The 22,367-nt window shown below is 33.6% G+C and overlaps 1 protein-coding gene across 3 annotated transcripts in view; it reads right to left on the bottom strand.

Annotated features, from left to right (window-relative positions):
- The window catches only part of CALCR (calcitonin receptor), a 2,888,559-nt gene that overhangs the window by 156,877 nt on the left and 2,709,315 nt on the right, over positions 1-22,367 (bottom strand). For all 3 annotated transcript variants that reach the window (XM_044067646.1, XM_044067647.1, XM_044067645.1), the window contains 2 exons: positions 437-497; positions 280-346 (listed from right to left, as the gene is read on the bottom strand). In XM_044067646.1, coding sequence (XP_043923581.1) covers positions 280-346; positions 437-497 — 128 coding nt within the window. The remainder of the gene's footprint in view (positions 1-279; positions 347-436; positions 498-22,367) is intronic.

Consider the following 22,367-nt stretch of genomic DNA (forward strand, 5'->3'; position numbering starts at 1 on the left):
TCAAACAAGCATCCTGCTAAGGGCACTACACGGTTATATTTTCGTTAAACATCATGTGCACTATGACTTCAAACACAAGGAATGGAGCATGGTTTACATCGTTTCCTGCTACTTTTCAGAAGAGCAAAGCAAAATTAAGGTCATATTTAACTTTGTTATTTCTGGTTATAGACTGAAAATAATGTTTACAGAAAACAGAAGAATTTCACTTTTAAGCAAGCAATATGTAAAATATTTACAATATACCATTCCTTTTACAGAATTTAAAAGAGTTCTTACTATTAATGCTGCCATGATGGGTCCATGTATAATATATAACAAGGATGTTTCTGCACTCATCCAACAACTAGAAAATAAATGAAGATGAATTAGCACAAACTATATGTATAAAAATCCCTGAAATTATGAAGTATTTTAGCAAGAAAAAGAAACTTACTTATCATTAAAGTATTTAACTCTCGCAACAGCGTGAATACAAGCCGGCACCAAGGGGAAACCTACAAAAAATGAAAAGTATAAGGTAGGGTTAATGGTATGGCACCACAGTTTGCACTGTACTCTAAGATTAAGTGTAGCCTCATTTTATTTAAAAACTAAATCTTTAAAAGATTTAATAATAAAGCTGACTTTGAAGTTTGGTTGATACCCTATGTCTCTGAGCACCGAAAGAGATGTGTCTTCACAAAGGTTAGATTTTCTAGTTGAAATCAGTTGTCAGACAGATTAATACCCTCTTCAGTTCAGATTGCTTAGGAAGACTGACGTGCAGAAATATGTTTTGTCGACTATTAAGAATGGATATTTAGCCATCTATTTACATAACTAAATATCACATGGCCACACACTTCTGTGTAGTGGCATGCTAGTGTCTGCCTGCACAAATCTTGCAGTGATGTCTCTCTCTCTCTCTCTCTCTCTCTATATATATATATATATATATATATATATATATATATATATATATATATAAAGAGAGAGAGAGAGAGAGATATAAAAAACTATAAATATTTCAGCAACACATATAGACAGACTTAATTTCCAATAAGCTTAAATTCAACATCAGTATTATGTTACTCTTAAAAATTTAAATAACCAGGAGCAAAGCTTCTGAGTCATACTTAAAAAGTAATATATACTCCATTGGATTAGTCCGTACTTGTCAAATAACAAATCAATACAGGAAGTGAATGCATACAGATATCTTTCCATCAAATGATAAGCTTAGATGCAGTTGTATCATTTCCCCCGCAACACTTTACCTGAATGGAAACTCCCAGTGTAAATTTCCTGAAAAAGACATGCTCCAAACTTTTGACAACATCAAATTCAATATTTTCTGTAGAGGGGATATTTTACTGGGACTATGTTCTTCATGCCCTATGGCTTGTAGAAGATAACTATGAGATTGTGCATCCTTGGTCATCATGGTTCTAGAAGATTTAGGATCTCTGCTTGTAAGTGTTTACATAGGTATTTTATACTCCAAGCAGACGCCAAAGAATTTTTCCTCGGTTAGCACCAAATGTTGGAGGTATAATGTGTAAGAAATAGGTAACTAGGAACCTGTTTTCTGGTAGTGCAATGAGTTGGTAATATGGAGAAGGTAATATGGTGAGAAATAGCAGAGGCAGGAATTACAAGACTGGTGATGATTGTTCAGTAGAGGTTCATAACTTTGATATAGCGCACCCTTTCCCCATCAGAGTAGACAGATCAGAGGGGAGGATGCGTTCAGCAAGCAGGGGAAGGCAGAAGAGGAAACACTCTGCAGAGAGATATACCAACCACAATATAAAGAAAATGTGGGAAGGGAGGGCGAACAACTAGTTTTTAATATCTCTAAACGTACTTTGACAATAGATGAGATGATTGTGTTGAATAAAGGTTTATCTTATGAAGAAACTATTAGAGATTTTAAGCTCTTTATTCGCAATTTGCCTTTAAAGATATTTTTTAATGGTCAAAGTTTTCAACCAAGAAAGGCGTTTAAGAAACCTAGTGTTTTTGTACCTCCCTTACACCCTTTATTGGCTGCATACAGCAAGTTGGTAGAGAATGAATTGTTTAAGATGTATGAGAATGAAACCAATAAGAATACTAGGAATAGACAGAATTTGTCCTATAAGCAGAGGGCCTCGTTGCAAAATCTTATGGATGACCAGTCACTAACTATTAGACCTGCTGATAAGGGGGGAGGGGTAGTGTTGATGGATAGGGAACAATATGTTAATGGAATGAGACTGATGCTGACAGATGATGTACACTACATGCACATAGAGAAGGATATGGTTGATAGTATTGTGCATAGGATTCAGTACAACTTACAAGATCTATATAAAGCCAATATTATTGATTCCCAACTATATGATTATATGTGTATAGAATATCCGTTAATACCAATCCTTCATGGACTTCCCAAGATCCATAAAAATTTGGAAAATCCCCCATACAGACCAATAGTGGCTGGTAGAGGGTGGTCCACCGAACCACTATCCATTTATGTTGAAAATCAACTTAGACCTCTAGTGGACAAGAATGCGTATATCTTAAGAGATACGAAACAATTTCTTATAGATTTAAATGAGTCCTTAAGCAATATGCCATTAGACAATGATTATATATTTGTTACTATGGACGTGCAATCCCTGTTCACAGTTATTCCCAATACAGAGGGTATAGTGATGGTGAGTGATTATTTGAAACGCAACTCAGAGATGACTAACAGTAAGATTGAGTTAGTTATGTTTTTCCTGGAATTGATACTGGAATCCAATGTTTTTTATTTTGAAGGTGAATATTATATACAGAAGGATGGCGTAGCTATGGGCACTTCGTTTGCCAGTAGCTACGCCAACCTATTTATGGCTGAATGGGAACAGATTCATCTATTCAGTTTGGAACGGTACAAGAAGTTTGTACCGTTCTTTAGACGTTTTGTGGATGATTTGTTCCTTATCTGGACCGGTACCTTAAGTGACTTGAAAGTATTAATGGATGACATTAACCTAAGTAGTGATTATCTCAAGTTTACTTATGAATGGTCAGGAATCAGGCTACCATTCTTAGATGTATATGTAGAAAGATTATCTAATGGTATGGTTAACACAGGAGTATATAGAAAGGGTTGCCACAAGAATTCCCTTTTACATAGGACCAGCATGCACCCAGGTTATGTCTACCAAAATATAGTGAAAGGGCAAGCAATGCGAATATCTAGATATAATCCAACTAAGGTAGGATATGAACAAGAGATGAATGATTTAAAAGATAGATTTTTATCAAGAGGGTACTCTGCAGCTGACATTTCCAGAGGATTTCTAGATATGAATAAATTAAGAGAAAATAGAGCTGCACCTTATTTTGGTAATGCTCATGTAATGGAGAGAGATGAGATTGCAGAAGCACTTACGGATAGCAGTGGCTATGGTAGGGATAGTGGAGTGGCATGTTCCATATATTTTACCAGTGACGTAGGGAACATTAAAGATGTGATTAGAGGATATTGGGATGTCTTAACTATAGATCACACACTTAAAGATATTGTTGGTGACGCACCTAGGTTTATTTATAGAAATAAGAAAAGTCTAAGAAGGTTACTATGTTATTCATCAGAACATAAACATGGTGAAAATTTGTCAGTATATGGCACAATGAAGTGTAATGAGTGTAATTTTTGCAACTACATAAATACAGACAATATGTTTACACACCCTACAACCCTAAGAGAATATCATTTTAAAGTGAGGGGTACTTGTCTGTCGTCCAATGTCATTTACCTAGCTTCCTGCATAGAATGCAATGCTTTCTATGTGGGTAAGACTAACAGGAAGTTAAGGGATCAAATACGGGAGCATGTATATAACATCAGGGTTGGTTTGAAGACCAATGCATTAGCGAGACATGTAATGGAGAGAGGGCAAGAACACACTTTTCAGTTTTTAATAGTAGAACAGATTATACCAGGACCAAGAGGGGGTGACATTAGGACATTTACTGAAACAAGGGAAGCTAACTGGATTATTAGATTTAAGTCTGACACCCCACCTAGTCTGAATGCTATGGTTTCAGTGAAACCATTTTTAAAATCTAGGATATTGCATAGATAATTTTATTAATACATACATTGTCATTATTCAATGTTTACAAAAGTATTTATATGTTTTTATTTATGCAATGACAAACTGCTATGAATGCCATATGTCCAGTGAACCTTTTGAAATCTTGGCAATAGTAGAAGATAGTCTATCAGTTTGTATAATTGTATTGTTTTATCTAATAGGTTCTATAAGTTTTTTATATTTTTATCATTATTAATTAGCTTGATATTGTATAAGCGGATAGTTTTACATATGAATACATTGAATCATTTAGATGCATTGTATACCTTTAAGAAATTTTAAATGATTGAATGTTTTTCCCGCCTAAGTAATGTATATAAATGGTGTGTTTAACAATTAACTGATAGGTCTGAAGAAGCCATATCGGTGAAAGCGCTTACCTGCAGTTATTTATCGTTGTGAATAAAAGTTTTTTCATCTTGATTATTGGAGCTCGTGCTTGGTGTGCATATTATACTGAATATATGTTGGACTGCTTATTATTCCTAGCGTCAACACTTGGTTTGCCTGCCTTACTTTTATTATTTGCATTTCCTGTAGATAGCTTTATCAGAGATACTGGGTGAGCAAACTGGTATAACTAAGGACATGATATTTTTGAGCTATGATACAGAATCAGAATTGCCTTGACATACTAAGGCCTTGATGAGTCTAATTATGGTAGCTGCTAAAAAGGCAATTACTAGAAATGGAAATCAAAGTCTATACCAACTTTACTAGACGTAGTGAATATAGTAGCAGAGATAAAGCAACTGGAATTGGGATCTTTAGTAAAAATAAGGGGCAAATTATATAGGGAAACATGGGAATTGTGTGAACATTACATGCAGAAGAGGAACAAGGTTTAAAAGAAGGCAGGATTTGAATCAGCTATGTAATACTTATTGAAAATGACTGGATGCATTATAAGTCATGCAGAATGTTTTCAACTAAAATTGTATTCGTGTGGTGTGTTTTTCATTTATATAAATGTAGGATTGCCTATGTCATATGTGCTAATTTAATAAAGATGTTTTTTTTTTTTTTTTGTTAAACAAGTATTCCTTTATAAAGGAGGTCATGTTATCCCACAGTAAGACTATCTAAGCAACTGGTAGCATGAGTGTTTAGAGTACTCCTGTAAGAAAGTTCACTGTAGGGAAAAGTGCTATCAGGAAACTGCCTGGAAGACTTTTGAAACAGTTGCATCATGGAAGATATATATCATCTGTTGGCAAATACTTTGTAATGAAACATAAACCTGAGTTTGCAGCTTTATGTGTCACTATCTACTTATCTATTATGTCACATGTTAGATTTCTTTATATGAAAAATGTAAAAACGTCTAACTGGTAATATCTGAATTATGCATTATGGAAAACACTTTCATTACATTATATAATACCTGCTAGCTAAACTTTTTATGTAAATTACATATACTTTATGGCATGAAAGCCTTACAGACATCACTAAATCTTCTGTTTTACTGTAATATTTTGATCAAACAAGGTACAGCTAAACTAACTTTGAACCCCCTTTTTCTTCCATTTATATACTTTTAGGCTTTTTTGTCAACTTTCCACAAACAAATTCAGCCTCCTTTTTTCTTAAAATAACTCAGCCATCACCATTTTCCTAGAAACAAAATTTTTGTCTCTTGTTTTCTTAACTATTTATCTTATCCCACTCTTTAAACCCTCACCCCCAAATTTCTTTGTCAAGATTCAAGTCCAAAACATGAACATGAGCTATTTCCTTTTTTTTCTATTTTTCATCCACAACTCTCATCCTCCATTTTCCTCACTTTATTCTGTACTATTTTTGCAGTAACAAACCAGCTATTTAACAGCATCATCTTTTGATCCTAAATAACTTCACGCTCCTTGTTCATATTTTACTTCTTCTATTTTTTTCCATCTGCTCTTCAGCTTTCAATTTCCCCTTTCGATATGACACTTAATAATGTCTTTGAAAAGTAGTCTCCTCCCTTTTTAACCTCACAATCCATCTTTCTTGCATCTTTGACTTCTTTTTCTCCATGTCTTCTTTTCTGGAAAACCAATTCCTAACTTAATAACTCAAGTCAATAAATTTCCAACTTCTTTGTATCCAGCATCCGTCCATTTCCTTCCATATGCTTAAGCTGTCTGTCTTCCAAATATTTTTATTAATCTCATGTTCATATGTGTTCTTTGTTCCATGGTCCTTTCCTGTCATCCCTCCCTTTGTAATCCCACATTTTTCCTTCTTTTTTTCCACATTCTTTATTACCAGTCCTTGTCACATCTCTCTATCTTTACTTCCTTTAAAAATGTTTAGGTTGTACTGGCCTGCAAATAATCCTGCAAAACTAGGGATCCCTTGCAACACCAACTTTTTTTCCTCTCAAATGTCTTTTGCCACTCTAGGCCTGGTATTCAAACACATTATCATTAAGTCTATGCTAAGTGTTTACTTAGTGTAGTCTTTCTGAGTGAATGTACAGGACAAGCAATACGGTAGGAATGTTCTTGAATGCAGGATGTGTACACTAAGCATATGCTTAGTGATAACCTCTATGAACCTCTTTCACTCCTATTTATATCTACGTGTTTATTTGTTTATATGCTGCATGTTTGGTTACCAATTAAAAAATTGGTTTAAAGATCCTTATCTGCCATGATTTGAACCAAGTTAAGCAAATATATTGATCTGAACAGAATACCATTAAGTTTCATGTACAGTGGATATAAAAAGTGTACACACCCCTGTTAAAATGCCAGGTTTTTGTGATATAAAAACATGAGACCACAATAAATAATTTCAAAACTTTTCCAATCTTTAATGTAACCTATAACCTCTACAATTCAATTGAAAAGCAAACAAACAAATATATTAGGGGAAAAATATAAAAAAATAAAAAACGTGCAATAAGCTGGTTGCATAAGCGTGCACACCCTTAAACTAAAATTTTGTTGAAGCACCTTTTGCTTTAATTACAGCTTTCAGTCTTCTTAGGTAGACACCTGCCATCAGTTAAAGAGACTCTTATTAACTTCCAATAAAGTTCAGCTGTCCTAGTAGGATTTTCCTGACAGTTACACAGTTGCCTACTACAGCAAAAGCAATGGTTCACAGTGAGCTTACAAAGCATCAAAGGGATCTCATTGTTGAAAGGCATCAGTCAGGAGAAGGGTACAAAAAAATTTCCACAGCACTGGATAAACCATGGAACACATTAAAGACAGTCATCAAAAAGTGGAGAAAATATGGGGCAACAGTGATGTTGCAAAGAACTGGATGTCACTCCAAAATTGATGAAAAGTCAAGATGAAAACTGGTCAGAAAGCTGCCAAGATACCTACAGCAGCACTGAAGGAGCTGCAGAAATTTCTGGCAGGTACTGGTTGTGTACCACATGCGACAACAATCTCACGTATTCTCCATATGTCTTGCCTATGGGGTAGGGTTGCAAGTCAGAAGCCTTCTCTTACACAGAAAAACATCCAGACCTGGCTAAAATTTGCAAAACAATACATCAAGTTTCCCAAAAGCATGTGGGAAAATGTATTATGGTCAGATGAGACCAAGGTTGAACTTTCTGGCCACAATTCCAAAAGGTACTTTTAGCGCAAAAACAACACTTTGCATCATCAAAAGAATACCATCCCCACGGTGAAGCATGGTTGTGGCAGTATCATGCTTTGGGGTTGTTTTTCTTCAGCTGGAACTGGAGCTTTAGCCAACATGGAGGGAATTATAAACAGTTCCAAATACCAGTCACTTTTGGCCCAAATTTTCAGGTGTCTGCTAGAAAGCTGAAGATGAAGAGGAATTTCACCTTTCAGCATGACAAACATACATCCACATCAACAAAAGAATGGCTTCACCCGAAGAAAATTAAAGTTTTAGAATGGCCCAGCCAGAGCCCAGACCATACTCCAATAGAAAATCTGTGGGCGACCTGAAGAGGGTTGTGTACAAGAGATGTCCTCGCAATCTGACAGATTTGGAGTGATTTTGCAAGGAAGAGTGGGCAAATATTGCCAAGTCAAGATGTGCCATGCTGATAGACTCCTACCCAAGAAGACTGAATGCTGTAATTAAATCAAAAGGTGCTTCAACAAAGTATTAGTTTAAGGGTGTACATACTTATGCAACCACCTTATTGTACTTTTTTTTATTTTTTTTATATTTTTCCCCTAACAGATTTGTTTGTTTTTCAACTGAATTGTACAGGATACAGGTCACATTAAAGGTGGGAAAAGTTTTGAAATGATTTATTGTGGTCCCATTTTTTTATATCACAAAAACCTGGCATTTTAACAGGGGTGTGTACACTTTTTATATCCACTGTATCACATATGGGTTGTAGTAGAACAATGTAACTATATTAACAAAAGAAAGACACAGAGTGTCCGAGAATAGTGCTAGATGATGGAATAAAGCTTGCATGCTGATTATCAGATTGATACTATGATGCTAAGTAGTGAGTTCAAGACTCAGTGATAGTTTTTTATATCTGCAGCTTGTTTAATATGCAGATCCATTTCTGTGTCACTATAAAAATCAATTCATTATTTACTTTTTTATTTATTTATTGACATTTGGTTACCAAAAAAGTCAGATTGGGTAGGAGCCCATTTTCAGTGGAGGCCGGGAGAAAAAAGATCCATGGTATTACAAAGCATTTTAAGAACAATCATTTTACATTCTTCAAAAATAATACAAAACGTCTACAGTTTAAATAATTATACCAAATTAAAAATAATATGAAAGCATTGGTCAAGAATACATACAAGTTATATGACAATGATTTAAACTTTAGATACATTTTATCCAGTTTATAGGGAAACAAGTTAAGTTAGTATAATACAAACAGGAATTGGAATATGAAGTAAGAGAAAACAGGCTTATGTTATATTTAGAGAACAAGGCAGAGGGAGAAACTGATAGAAGTAAGAATGTGAGTGGAGAAGGGAGAGTAATTTGGTGTAAGGTATAATAGCTACTTGTCTACATTTATGGATATAGTTTATCCTGGTGTTGAGCAAGGAGAGAGCCAGATTTTGGCTAGGAAGTCTTTCAGAATAGTTTTAAAGGATGGGAGGAAGGGTATTGATCTGATGAATACAAACAAGGAGTTCCAGCCCTTAACAGCATGGTATGAGTATAGATAATGCCCAGAAGATTAGGTTTGTGGACAGAGAGGAACTTTTGGTCATTGGTTTATAATGACAGACTGGGAACATAGTTGTGTAGAATGGTATTTAGTGCTGGACAAGCAGATGGATGATGGATTATTTTGTTGGTGGTAAGAAGCTTGAAGTATGTTTGTTGATGGAGTAGTTCTAGCCAATTTGGGTTTTTTAGTGATATACAGTGGCAGGTTCTGAAAGGGGTGTTTGCTGCAAATTTAGCAGCTTTGTTATACCGTTGTTCAAATTTTGAGTTTTTGATGCCTGAAGGTTAGTAAAGAAGTTTATGGAGAAGACATATATTGGCTAGTGTAGTTTTAGTTGCATTGGTAAGAAGTTTTTGGGTCTGTAAAGCATTTCTATTTGTTGATGCATTTTTCTTGTACAATTTTGTACATGCATGTCAAACTTAAGATCATCATCCACTATCATCCCTAATAATTTGCTATGAGAAGTGATTTCAATGATTGTATTATCAAGACAGAGGGCTTTAAATTTTGTTTTTTCATAAGACAGGGATTGGGGAAAAGTAATAGTTTGATTTTAGGGGGGATTGAGTATGAGTTGTAAGTTATGAAGTCATGTTTCAGCGGCTGTTAAAGCTTTCTGAGAATTTTTTTGCAGGTGTACCATATTGTCAGATGTGCAGATGAGAGTGGAATCATCTGTGCATTGTATTAGGGTGGCCTGTTGTGTGGATGTATGGAAGGAGTTGGTGAGGATGTAAAAGAGGAGGGGACCCAGGCTAGAACCTTGTTGTACACTGTTGGTGACTGGGAAGTGTGGAGACAGAGTGGAGTGCCATTTTACTGACTGATGCCTATTTGATAGGTGGCTTCTGAACCATAGACAAATGGGCTAATGGAGACCTAATTAGGACATTTGAAGAAGAAGTTTGCTGGGATAAACTGTGTGGAAGGCATTAGACAAGTATAGAAATAAGCACAAACTAGTTTGCTGTTTTCTTTGGCTTTATTGACAGTATCTGTATAAGTTAGAAGTGCAGTGTTAGTACTACGGGAAGGGTGGAAAACATGCTGTATGGGGGATAGAATTTCTTCCTAAAGTAGATAGTTTAGGATTCTTTTTTTCAAATGCATTTATCAGCTATTTTGAATGCATGCTTGCTATAGTTCTAAAGTTAGTAATGTCTATTGAATTTTCTCCTTTGTGCAGACAGGGATAATATGTGACTTTTGGCAGAAAGAGGGAATGTGAGATTGCTGGATTAACCTACTTAAAAGGATTGAGACATGATAGGCAATGCATCTGGGTGCTATTTTAATGTAATCATTTGGAAGGTCATCAGCTGAAGTACAACATAGTTTATGTTTGCTTAAGAGTAGTTTTATATAGGATATAGGCACAGGTTTGAAGGTGAAAGCAGATGTGTTGATATGTGGCTGTTGGGCAGGGCTGGGATTAGAAGTTAGGGAATTCTTGGTTAGAGATGCTATACTATCTATGAAATAAGAGATGAATTGTATTGTGGTTTCGAGTGATGATTTATTGGGATAAAGGTTAGGGTGAACTTTTAGATGGGATGCAAGATTTCTTTAATAGCTGGCCAGGAGTTTTTAGAGTTGCATTTACTATTATACTGAAAGTTATTATAGTACAGTTTTTTGTCTTCATTTATTTGCTTTTCAGTATGATTGTAAAACATTCTGAAGCTTTCAAGATATTACAGTGTTTTATATTTTGGCCATTCTTTCCATGTTTTCTTCTACCCCGCATTAGCATTCTACTCTTTTTCAGTAGCCAAATTGCATTATTTGTTTCTAGACTCTTCCTTCTAGGAGGCTATTTAGGATATTGAGGAGAACTGTATTGAATTCATTTACATCATCTAAGGGGAGGATATTTCGGAAGTTGCAGTTAATCAATGATGAGGAAGTAATGAAGATTTCTGGGGTTACCTTGGAAAGGTTACTTGTTGCTATATAAACATGCTGTTTAAGTGGATGTGTGAGATGTCTGCTTGTATAGACTGGGAGATGATCACTGAGAGAGTTTAACATTGTACCAGTCTAACAGAGAATTTGATGTCTTGCTATAATGTGTGGGGCCATTAATTAGTTTTGTAAAACCATACAAGTTCATGCTGGATCTAGGGGAGTTAGAGTTGATGTCCAACCAATTGACATTCACATCACCTAGTAGTACTATTTCTTGTGGAATTGTCATGGACAGCCAAAGTAGGATATCTTCCAGTATACCTGTACTGCCACCAGGAAGGATATAAAGGGCAATAATATATATGTTTGCAATTGTTTATTTTCAGGAAAGTAATAAGAAGCTACTGTATATGCTGAACTGAATTTTGGTATTGATTTGTTGTAAAGGGAAATGTGGTAGTTGCTGGGAAATGTCATAGCAATATCACTACCTTTCCTCTTTATACATTCATTATGGATTATATTTTAGCCAGGAAGCGTAATTTCAGAGTTGTTTATGCTGGGTTTAAGCCAAGTTACAGTGGCATCAACAAAATCAGGCTTATGTTGGTTAATCCAGGCATGTAGTTCAACAGTTTTATTTCTTACGCTTTTACCATTTAGGACAGCTGATGTTAGCTAATCTGGGTTTGGAGTTGACTGTTGGGGAGTTACAGTAGTCTGTAGAAGAGAATTGTCTTGCTGTTCATTGTGATACATGGGGGCTAGGATTAGGGTGAATGCCTCCTCCTAGAAGGATTTTAGTGTACTGTGGAATTATTGGTACTTGTATCTGGAGAGTATTTTTCCACTTAATTTTTTTTGGCTTGAGATGAAATGGAGTTACTCAGTCTATATTTGGAGTAAAGGTGAGAGACATTATTAAATAGGTTTGGTGCAATGTGTGGATAATGTAGGTAGAATGTATCCATAGGTGGTCGGGACAGAGTTGGAGAGATGCTGAGACCTATTATATAGTCATGGTAGGATGAGAAAGGGCCCATTCGTAGGAGAAGAATAGACAATAAGATGAGCAGTAGCATGATTAAGTAAACAGATCTATATTTTATTGATGGAAGGTAGAAAGGAAGTAGGAATCAAGAAGGAAACAAAAAGTTGCAGGGCAATAGGATATTTAGTGGTGGCAGAGTCCGAAAGCTGGTAGAGGTTAGGTAGGAAAGAAGTATTTTCTGTAAAGGAAGAGAGTTTAGTTGCCATGGTATCTTCTCTGGAATGCAAGGAATTGAGGGATTTTAATAGCTAGAGCATGAGGATGTAGTTAAATCAGAAGAAGTGAGGGTTTATTTGGGAAAATTAGAAGCCAAAATGTAGAATAGATAGGTACTGTTAAGGAGGGGTTTGAGTATGAATGGATATGGTGCAAAGCATTATGGGAGGGAGAAACGTAATTGTGAATGGTGCTGAAAGATGAAACTGAAGTTGGAAATTAGATAAAAAGAAACAAGACTGTTTGTACGATAGTAGTAAGTTTGTTTGGGAGGGTTAGGGAATAGGAGTCACAAGTGAACAATGTATTCTGACTAATTGAAGTTACTACACACCAAGGTTTTTCACATTAAATTTGCTTGCAATGTAGAATGATAAAATTCTCAGTGAAAAGTGTTGGGATTTAGACCTTGTGACAGAGCTCCTGCAGTATCAGGGTTGGATGTAGTGACTGCAAGCTCTGAAAGAATAAAACGAGAGATATAGTAAGAAAATTTATGAATGTAATCTCAATGTAGATTAAGTAGGAGGTATAATGATAAAAAACATAGTAATACAGTTATATATAGCACTGTATAGAGCAAATTATCATAACATAGCTCTATACTGATAAGCACAATATAAGCACTACAATGATAAACAAAATATATAACTATCAGTAAACAATCATGGCATTGACTGGTACATAAAATAAGTGCTATATATACCAAAAACACCAGCAACTGACATTACATACTTCTTAAAGGGTACAAGCTCAACATACATAAAGTTTATGCAGGTTGAATGCTATTGATAAAAATATAACACATTACCAAGGTATTTTCATTGTTCTATATTTTTTTTAGAACAGATAGAAATGTAATAACGTATGACACATACCTGCACTGTGAATAAGTGAAACGTAATTATTTCTGTGTAATGGTATGCATTACAAAAAGTGTGATTCAGTATAAAATAAATGACAATAAAACATCTAGTTGGTACAAATAAGGGGTTATTTATTCAAAATAGCTGCTATAAACACTTTGACTATTTATATGAATTATTTGACTAGGATAGAGCACTGATCTATACTGACCTTTTTTCACATACAGCCAGTAACACTGTCTGTGTAAGTGACTTGATTAGAGTCATTCACTTAAGCAAATGGGAGCTGAAGGAACCAAATTCTGGACCACAGGAAACAGCTCATTAACAATTTACAGTCTTCATCCTCTGCATTAATGTCCAGTGGATTCATTTTTCAGAAAGTATGGCGCCTAAGTAGACTGATGCTACAAAAGTTATAAAATCACGCTGTGGTGTTGGTGTCTCAGTGGGCAATGCCATGCATCAAGTAGTTGATATTAACAATGTCAAAGTTCATTTAGATTTAACACAGTGATGATGATGATGATGATCTGACTGTATAACTTATGAACCTGATATACAGCAAATTGAATAGATTTAAAATGAAAGATGCTACTTTCTGAGGAAATAGCAAGAATAGGCAAAGCTATCCAGTTGAGAGGTTATTAGGTTACACAGATAATGAGTTATAAATACCCATAATAAGCAACACATGACATTAGATACTGGGAAATTAATGCTTTTATTTCTAATCTTTAATAAGTTAATTCCTTTATCCATTTTAAATTCCCATTAAAAAAAACTTTGATTAGACCATCATCAATATCTTAATTATTCTCCTTGTCAGTGTAACCTCCACTGTATTCCACTTGCCAATAACTTTTAAACTTCTTCCTTACTCTCTTATCATTCTACTTTATCATTTCATCCATCCATCTATCCACAAGCCCTTTTTTCCCAAGGGGTTGTGGTATCACTTCAACAGTGACAATCGTCTAGAGCCATTCTCTTCTATAATTTCCAGAAGTCCAAGCCAAAATATTTTACATGGTTTGCCTTTCTTATTCAATCCTCTTCTAAACGTCTGTCACATATTCAGTAAATATCATACATTATTAAGTCTGTCACATATAGAGTAAATATCATACATTATTAATGAGTTAGCAACAGGAAACTTCTTGCCCTATGTTTTGCTTTCTTCTATAGATATCATTCTAAGCTCATCCCTTGTGGATTTTAGTCCACATCCACAGTATACACCTAATCCACAGCATATCTGAGTTATTCACAACCATGTTAGAAAACCAAGAGATAGGTCAATAAGTCAAGGGAAAAGAAACAAGCAGAATCCAAGAAATGCATTTGATTTCAATACCTTATGTATTTGGAATGAGAAAAGTCAGAAAAAAATGCTTCAACTGCAACTACCAAGACTTTTTTTCACTTCTTGGAAATTAGTAGAAATCTGGTAGGTTTAGATTCAGAAAAATACATGTTTTGTAAGATATGTTAAACCAGTATCCTTTCTGCTAGAACTGGAGGCAGCTTAGAAGGATATAAAGTATACAGAATCAGTGGCTCAACAGGTATCACCCTGTCCTTTGGTGCTGTAAGATCAGAAGACTGTGTGTTATATTCCCATACCCAGTTATTGGATTAATTTGCCAATAATGTCACTGCAGTGCAAAATAAGGGGAGCTGATACTCTCCTGAGTGTGTCCTCCTTCAGATGAAATGTTAAATAGAGGTCCATCTGCATGAGTTGTTGGTAATTCAAGTGAATGTAAAAGATGGCAAGGCACCTTTCAAAAAGAGTAAGTTTTTTATTGATATATACATTATATATTATTTACATATTTACATTATTTACATCTATTTACAAATTTCCATACATTATAAACTTCAATTTAAGCATTCCCCCCACTCCTTTATCCACAACCAAAAGATTATATTTTCCAAAATCTTTGTCAAAGTCCATTTTCTATTGTATTTAATTTCATTTAGTCTCTCATTCCATATAGACCATGAAGCATAAAATATTACTCTGTCCATTTTCTTCCTGTTCACCTCTTCTTGCTTACACACACCATAAAAATCAAATTCTATTATGTCTATATTTATTTGTTCAAATTTTAGCAAACGTTTCACCCTATTATCTTTACATATTTCTTTCCACAAATTAACACTTACACATTTCAAAAACACATGGTCAGTAGTTTCAAACTCTCCACATTTATTGCATATTCTAGCTTGCTTTTTTTTGCTTGGGATATTTGCCTTAACCAGCAATTTTCTAATAGATAATCTCCATAAAAAAATCATTACATTCTTTAATCTTTTTATAGTCATTATATCTCCTCATTATGGCTTTTTTCTTATCTATTTCTAAATCTTTCCATGGATCAATACAATAAAATGCTTTCATAATACTTAAGTACCATTCCTTTCTATTTTTTACACATATATTCTTTTTTTATTTTCCATAACATAATTTTGTTTTGGTACTCTTTCATTTCTTCATTCACAATGCTTTTACTTAATTGTTTAACTTCCATTCCTTCCCACAATTCTTTGTATTTATAATATAGTATAATTTCTATCAAGTTTTTATTTTCCTACAGAATTCCTTTTAATGCCTTATATAAAATTAAAGATGCTGCATGTACTATTGGGCTTATTAAACCCAAAGCTCCTTGCTCTTCTTTCATATACAAAATCCCTCTTTTGACTGGATTCAGTCTAGAGCCCCATATAAAATAAAATATAATCATCATTAATTCCTTTTCATGCTTAATAGGAATCATATAGATGTTAGCAACATAAGCACATTTTCCTATTATCATGGTGTTCAATAAGTGTGCTTTTTCTGTATGAAAATCTATATGATTTCCAAAAGATAGTCATATCCTTTACTTCTTTGAGTACATTATCCCACTGTTGTCTGTATTCATTCCTTCCAAATGTTATTCCTAATATATCTATATATTTTTCATTGAACTCAACACCTCCTATCATACCTTCAAAACCGAATCCTTTACTTTTCTCCTTATTTATAATTAAACCATTGTTTAATTTATACTTCATTTTGCATTTACTTTTTCCATCCATACTATATTTTTACCAATTAATACAATATCATCCGAATAATTATATATTATTTGCAATTGTACTTCCTTCATCATTTTGTATCCACCACTACTTGACATTTTATTAATTTCTTTCAATATTACCTTCATAACTAATGAGGAAATTACCCTACTAGCTGGGAAGCCCTGCTTTATTCCACATTTTATTTTTATTTCTTCCCCAATCCGGCCATTTACATTTAGTTTTACATAGTTCCTTTCATAAACAGATTTTATTACTTGTAATACTTTTTTTGCTTACATTATATGTCTGCGAAATTCCCCATAATTATTTTTATTGAATATTCTCATAATCTTTACTTATATCCCCTATCATAATCTTCACTTCTACATTTTTATTTATGATATCATCAGTTATTTCTCTTATTATCCATAATAACTCTTGACTTAATTTTCCTTTTCTTCCAAATAAATTTTGTTCAGATATTCTATCCATTTTTTCTGTAACCTTTTTGTTATTATTCTCATAAATAAATTATCATCTGTATTATTGAGTGTTATAGTTCTCCAATTTTTTATCTCCTCTTCGTTTCCTTTTTTAAATATACATTTTATAACTCCTGTATGTATCTCTTTCTCCTTAATTCCAGTTTCGAACCATTCATTCATAACTTCTATAAAATATTTTTGCCACTCTTTCATTTCTTTATACATACCATATTCAATTCCATCCAGTCCTGTTGCAGAATTCATGTTAATATCTTTTAGAATTTCATTCAATTCTTTCATGGTTCTCTTTTGTTCTAAATTCTCATTATCTTCCTTATTTACAGTTTCACCTTTATACATTTGTTCCATGTTTTCTTCTCTCTTAACAAATAATTCCAATACATATTCTTTAATTATTTTGCATATTGCTTATTGCTGTCTTATTTGCTTACCTTCCTTAAATTTTAATTCTGTTATTGATTTTCCTTCTTTTATTATTTTACTCAAATATGGTGCTACCTTTTCTTTCTTTCCTTGTAAACAACATTTTTGCTTATATAACAAGTTTTTAATTTTAATTTGATTAATTTTATATATTTTTCTTTCTTCTTTATAAAAGAAAAAATTCTTCTCTAATAAGTCTCTAAGTGTTTCTTGACATAATATCTTATATCTCTCTTTATCTTTTCTTCTTTTCTTTCTTATACATTCTAAAAATACTTTTTTTTATATTTTTGTTTAAAATTAAGCCACCAAACAGTCCAATTCTCATAAAATTCCCTTATATGATTTTTTCATAATGCCACAAGTAATTCTTCTCCAATAAATCTAATTTATTTTCATTAATTCTCTTTATACCTTTTCCTATTCTTATATATTCTTAATTTTCCTGTATTTTAACCCATATTGCCACATGATCTGAAAATCCAGCACCATTAATTCCTTTTTTTAATAACTTTTAAACTATCAGATATTAAAAAATAATCAATTTCTGTCCTAATTGCATTCCTTTTATAGGTCCAGTGGTTATTCTTCCATACACTTAACTTTCCACTTCTCATAATTTCTTTAACCATTTTTTAACATCACAATCACTCTTATTTTTCCTTAAATTACAATTAAAATCACCCACCACTATAATGTCCATATTTACGCAAACATATTCAAGAATATATTTAAGCATCATTTCTCTCTTTCTTTTTTGTTACATATGCATATAAAGCTATGACTCTATACACATATGTTTCCATCCCATGTCTATTACCATAGTTTGGCCTAGTTCCACTATGGTTACAGCTAATATTTTAATGCTTTCTTGACATGATATAGATATGCCAGAGCATGCTTCTGTCCCCATGTTCAAAACTACCACACCATTTCAAAGTTTTTCAGTTTGTATTCTTTCTTTCTTTGTTAATAATCTGATATCTTCTAAAACAATAATATGTACATCTACTTCAGCACACCATTGTAATATACCTATTCTCCTTTTAAGATTTTTCATACTGTTCACATTTAAAGCTAATATTTTTAGCTTTTAAGAACAGTTAGTATAACAAAATGTTTCCTTTCTTATTTCCTCTCTTATTTTCCTTTCTTATTTTCTCTAAGCATTATGTTTTTGAATTTTCTTTTTCTTTCTTTAACTCTTTTCCCTATCAAATTCACACTCAGCTTCTTTCTCATGTGTCTCCTCTGTTTCTTTTTCCTTGTTACTTTCTTTAACTTCATGTATAACCTCTTTATCAGTCACATCGTTTTGTTCCAAACCTTATACCTCTCCAAACTATCTTCTTTTTTACAGCTCACATGTACTGTATACTTCTTTTTTGTTTCTTTTATTTCATCTTTCTTCTTTGCTCCTTCTCCCACAGTTTGTACATAAGTTTTTGTCTCTTGAATGTTTTCTGGCACAGTCTCTTCTTCTATTTTCTCCATGATGTCACTCCATGAAATTGCTGCTCCACTTTCTAGTTCATTTTGGTTTACCATTTCTTCCAAATGATCATTCTGCAACCCTCCTGATTGCAGGGTTGTAATTATGCATTTATCAGAGGTAACTGTCACTTCTTCAATCTCCTCTGAAAGGTTTCCTCTGAATCCATCTTGGTTACAGCTACAATCTCCTTTTCTTCTAATATCACTGGTTTCTCTGCACCTACAGCATCAGAAAAAAATTTCTGGTAGTGAGTCTACCATTTCAACTACTTTTTCATCGGTAACTGTCACTTCTTCAATCTCCTCTGAAAGGTTTCCTCTGAATCCATCTTGGTTACAGCTACAATCTCCTTTTCTTCTAATATCACTGGTTTCTCTGCACCTACAGCATCAGAAAAAACTTCTGGTAGTGAGTCTACCATTTCAACTACTTTTTCATCAACCTTCACTTCATTTTCAGCCAAAGCTAAATCAGACATATGTTCTTCCTGTTCCTCCTGGCTGCCTCCATGCCTGGACAGGAAACAGGAAGTCAGGATGTGTAACACACAAAGCCTTCCCTGACTACCAAGAGTAGGGGAGGTTCTCAAGTGCCTAGGCCAACATTTCCCATAATTTATATAAATCCCACATCAAGTCTTCTCAGAAAAGAGGCTATTGGCCTAATAGAACTAAACTGGTAAACAAAGCATAACTAAATGAATCTCATTACCCTTATCAAAAAAGTAGGGGTATTTTATTTCACTTCATGTAACAATAATATAGCGGATAAAGAACAAAAACACAAAAATACAATTCATTAGAAATCCAAAGTTAAAAAAATATATATATTCAGTGAGCCTTAATATTGAACCCCCAACACGTTTACCTATCACCATTTTTATCCAGTCTAATACTATATTTACATCCAATATTAATTAAATGCATTAGTCATTCTTTACTTTGCATGGTCCATGTTACCTATGCTCACTCTCAACTTATCTATATGCTCTACATCATTTTGCAAATAATTATTATGGGTTTTAAATTAATATACTGATGTTTAAATTCATTAAACATGGTTTTGCATAAATCAACACTTTTTGTACATATAAGTTTAATTCTAGGACACACTCACAAAACATTTTCCACTGTTTCCTGAGTTGAACATAATAATACATATTCTTTCCTTATGCTACTTATATTTCATTAAGCATTCCTTTCATGAACTAGTTTTTATAGAAGGAACACTTTTGTTGAACACTAATACCAAATTTTATACAAATTCTACAAAATATAGATACATTTTAAATGACGGAATACCATCTCTATAATTTCAAGATAGTTTACAGTACAGCTACAAGAGTCAGATGTTCTGTATTTCCTCACCAGTGCCAGATGGTAGGCAGTGACACTTTATTTGTTTACTTATTTCTTTATACCTGCTAACCAGGGTATAGCATTGATCTAAATGGAATTTTTCAGACTCAGCCCAGGACTGTATACTCAAAAACCATTAAAGAGAAAATATAAGATCCTCCATGAAAATTGCTAGCAGATTTCCTCCCTGCCACATTTTCAAGTAATTGTAGCAATGCCAAATTAAAACATTTCAGAGTAGAAGTTCTACTGCAATGAAAGTTACTAATTCAGCAGGATATCTCATTCACTCTAGAAATGTAGAATATCACATATATAGTAAGTAAATACACACATCAACACTCACAAAGCATTCATATATTTTATTTTGCACATTACTTAAACAAACATGGCTGAGAGCTGAAAAAAAGGTTTTACTGATTTTTTTCTTCTATTACAACAGTTTTTGAGTTATATAAGCAGTGATATTTATTATGGCAGCCAGTTATATTTCTAGAATTATTTATTTATTATGTGAGGCTATATTTTAAAGCTGATGAATTTCCTCTAAAAAACACAATGCCAAATCTAGGTAAGACATCACATTGTCTACAAACGTCCATAGTTAAAGTTATGTTTTTATTCCAGCAATGACATAAGGCTGTGAGAGTTAGATTATAATCATCCCTCTCAACCTATAAGTACAAGAAATCTAGACAAAGCTAAAAGTAGTGGGGGTAAAGGCCTAAAATCAGGGACACATTTTAAATATTGCTCTTGTAAACTTAAAAACTTGCTAGAATAATATGTTTATTATCAGTACGTATTTTCTGAAGGATGTATGGTCTGAAATTCCAGTATATATCATTATTTTGTGATGCCAGTCCTCAATGATTTGCCAATTTTATAAGGAATAGACCAAAATATGAATAAAAAATCTGGGCCTTCTGCAAAAATCTGGAAAGTTGAGAAGTATTATTTTAATAAATGTTATGTAATGGAAATCAATGCTTTTGAATTTGGTATTATAGAAAACTCCTGAAAATTCAGTCCATAGATTGCAGGAAGATCAAATCTTTCAGTGCTTAAGAAAATGAACACAGACTGATCATTGGAGGGTCTAATAACAAAATTAAAATTCTTATTTTGGCTACAAAATGCAAAGACAGATTTTTTGAGAAGACACACTGGGAAAGACTGGTGTTAAAAGAGGAAGACAGTGGCAGAGGATAACATTGATGGACAAGATTACTGAAGTAACAAATATGAATTTTCAAGCCCATAGAGAAGCTTTCCTTGGCAGACAGGTGTGCTTGAATCCACAAAGACTTGGATCTGACTAAGAGACTAAACAGCAGTGACATTACCATAGTACATGCTTACTTCTTATATTGCCTCTAGAACACTTTCCGTTTAACAAATAATTGTCTGATTGCAGCTTCGACAGCACTGAATGAGCTGCCATCTGCCAGTCATTAACAGTATACTTAAGGCTGTTTGTATAAAAGCAACTTAAAACATCTCATATAGGATGAATGTAAATTTTCCTGATTATCTTGCCCAAAATAGCATTTCTGGTAATGTGTCATATTCTGATCTTGCATTTAAAATGCTGAAAGTGAAAGTGGACACCTCTTCAGTCAAATCACACATGCAAATATTACAGATCATGTCTGGTCTCAGTCTGGGGCACCAGTTCTATGGTTCTCTGTTGCTATTCACTAAGATAGTTACTCTAGGAGAGCCTTGCAATGCATGTTAGATAAATGGCATCCTGCAAACAAACCATGGAGATTATTAATTATGCCCTCATGAATGCAGGCCATAGAAGACTGACCACAATGTTTAAGGCTCTACCAAGCAGAAAAAAAAATCTGGTGTTGGACTATTTAACTACATTACTAAGAAAACATTCAGTTAGATTTTTGTTAAGAAAAAAAAACAGGTAAGTGTGTAGCAAGTGGTTAATGGAAAATAAATTATATTAAAGTGGAGAATGCAAACACTGAATCTTTTCTCAGATATTGGCCAGCTCCATTGCTAATTAAAATTGCTTTAGTATAAAACTAACACTCATTCTGACAGCAGAGGAACTATGGCTGTGCTCTTTTATCTGAGAGATATGGATGTTTAGTCAGTATCAGAAAGTCAGCAAACATCATGTTTTATACCTACACCATGCTTCTGTCCCAAATTTCACTAAGATTATGCAATTCATAAAGAGTGATT

This window comes from Protopterus annectens, chromosome 3.part1 (genome assembly GCF_019279795.1).
Source record: "Protopterus annectens isolate FY-2018-M chromosome 3.part1, PAN1.0, whole genome shotgun sequence".
Lineage (NCBI taxonomy): Eukaryota > Metazoa > Chordata > Ceratodontiformes > Protopteridae > Protopterus > Protopterus annectens.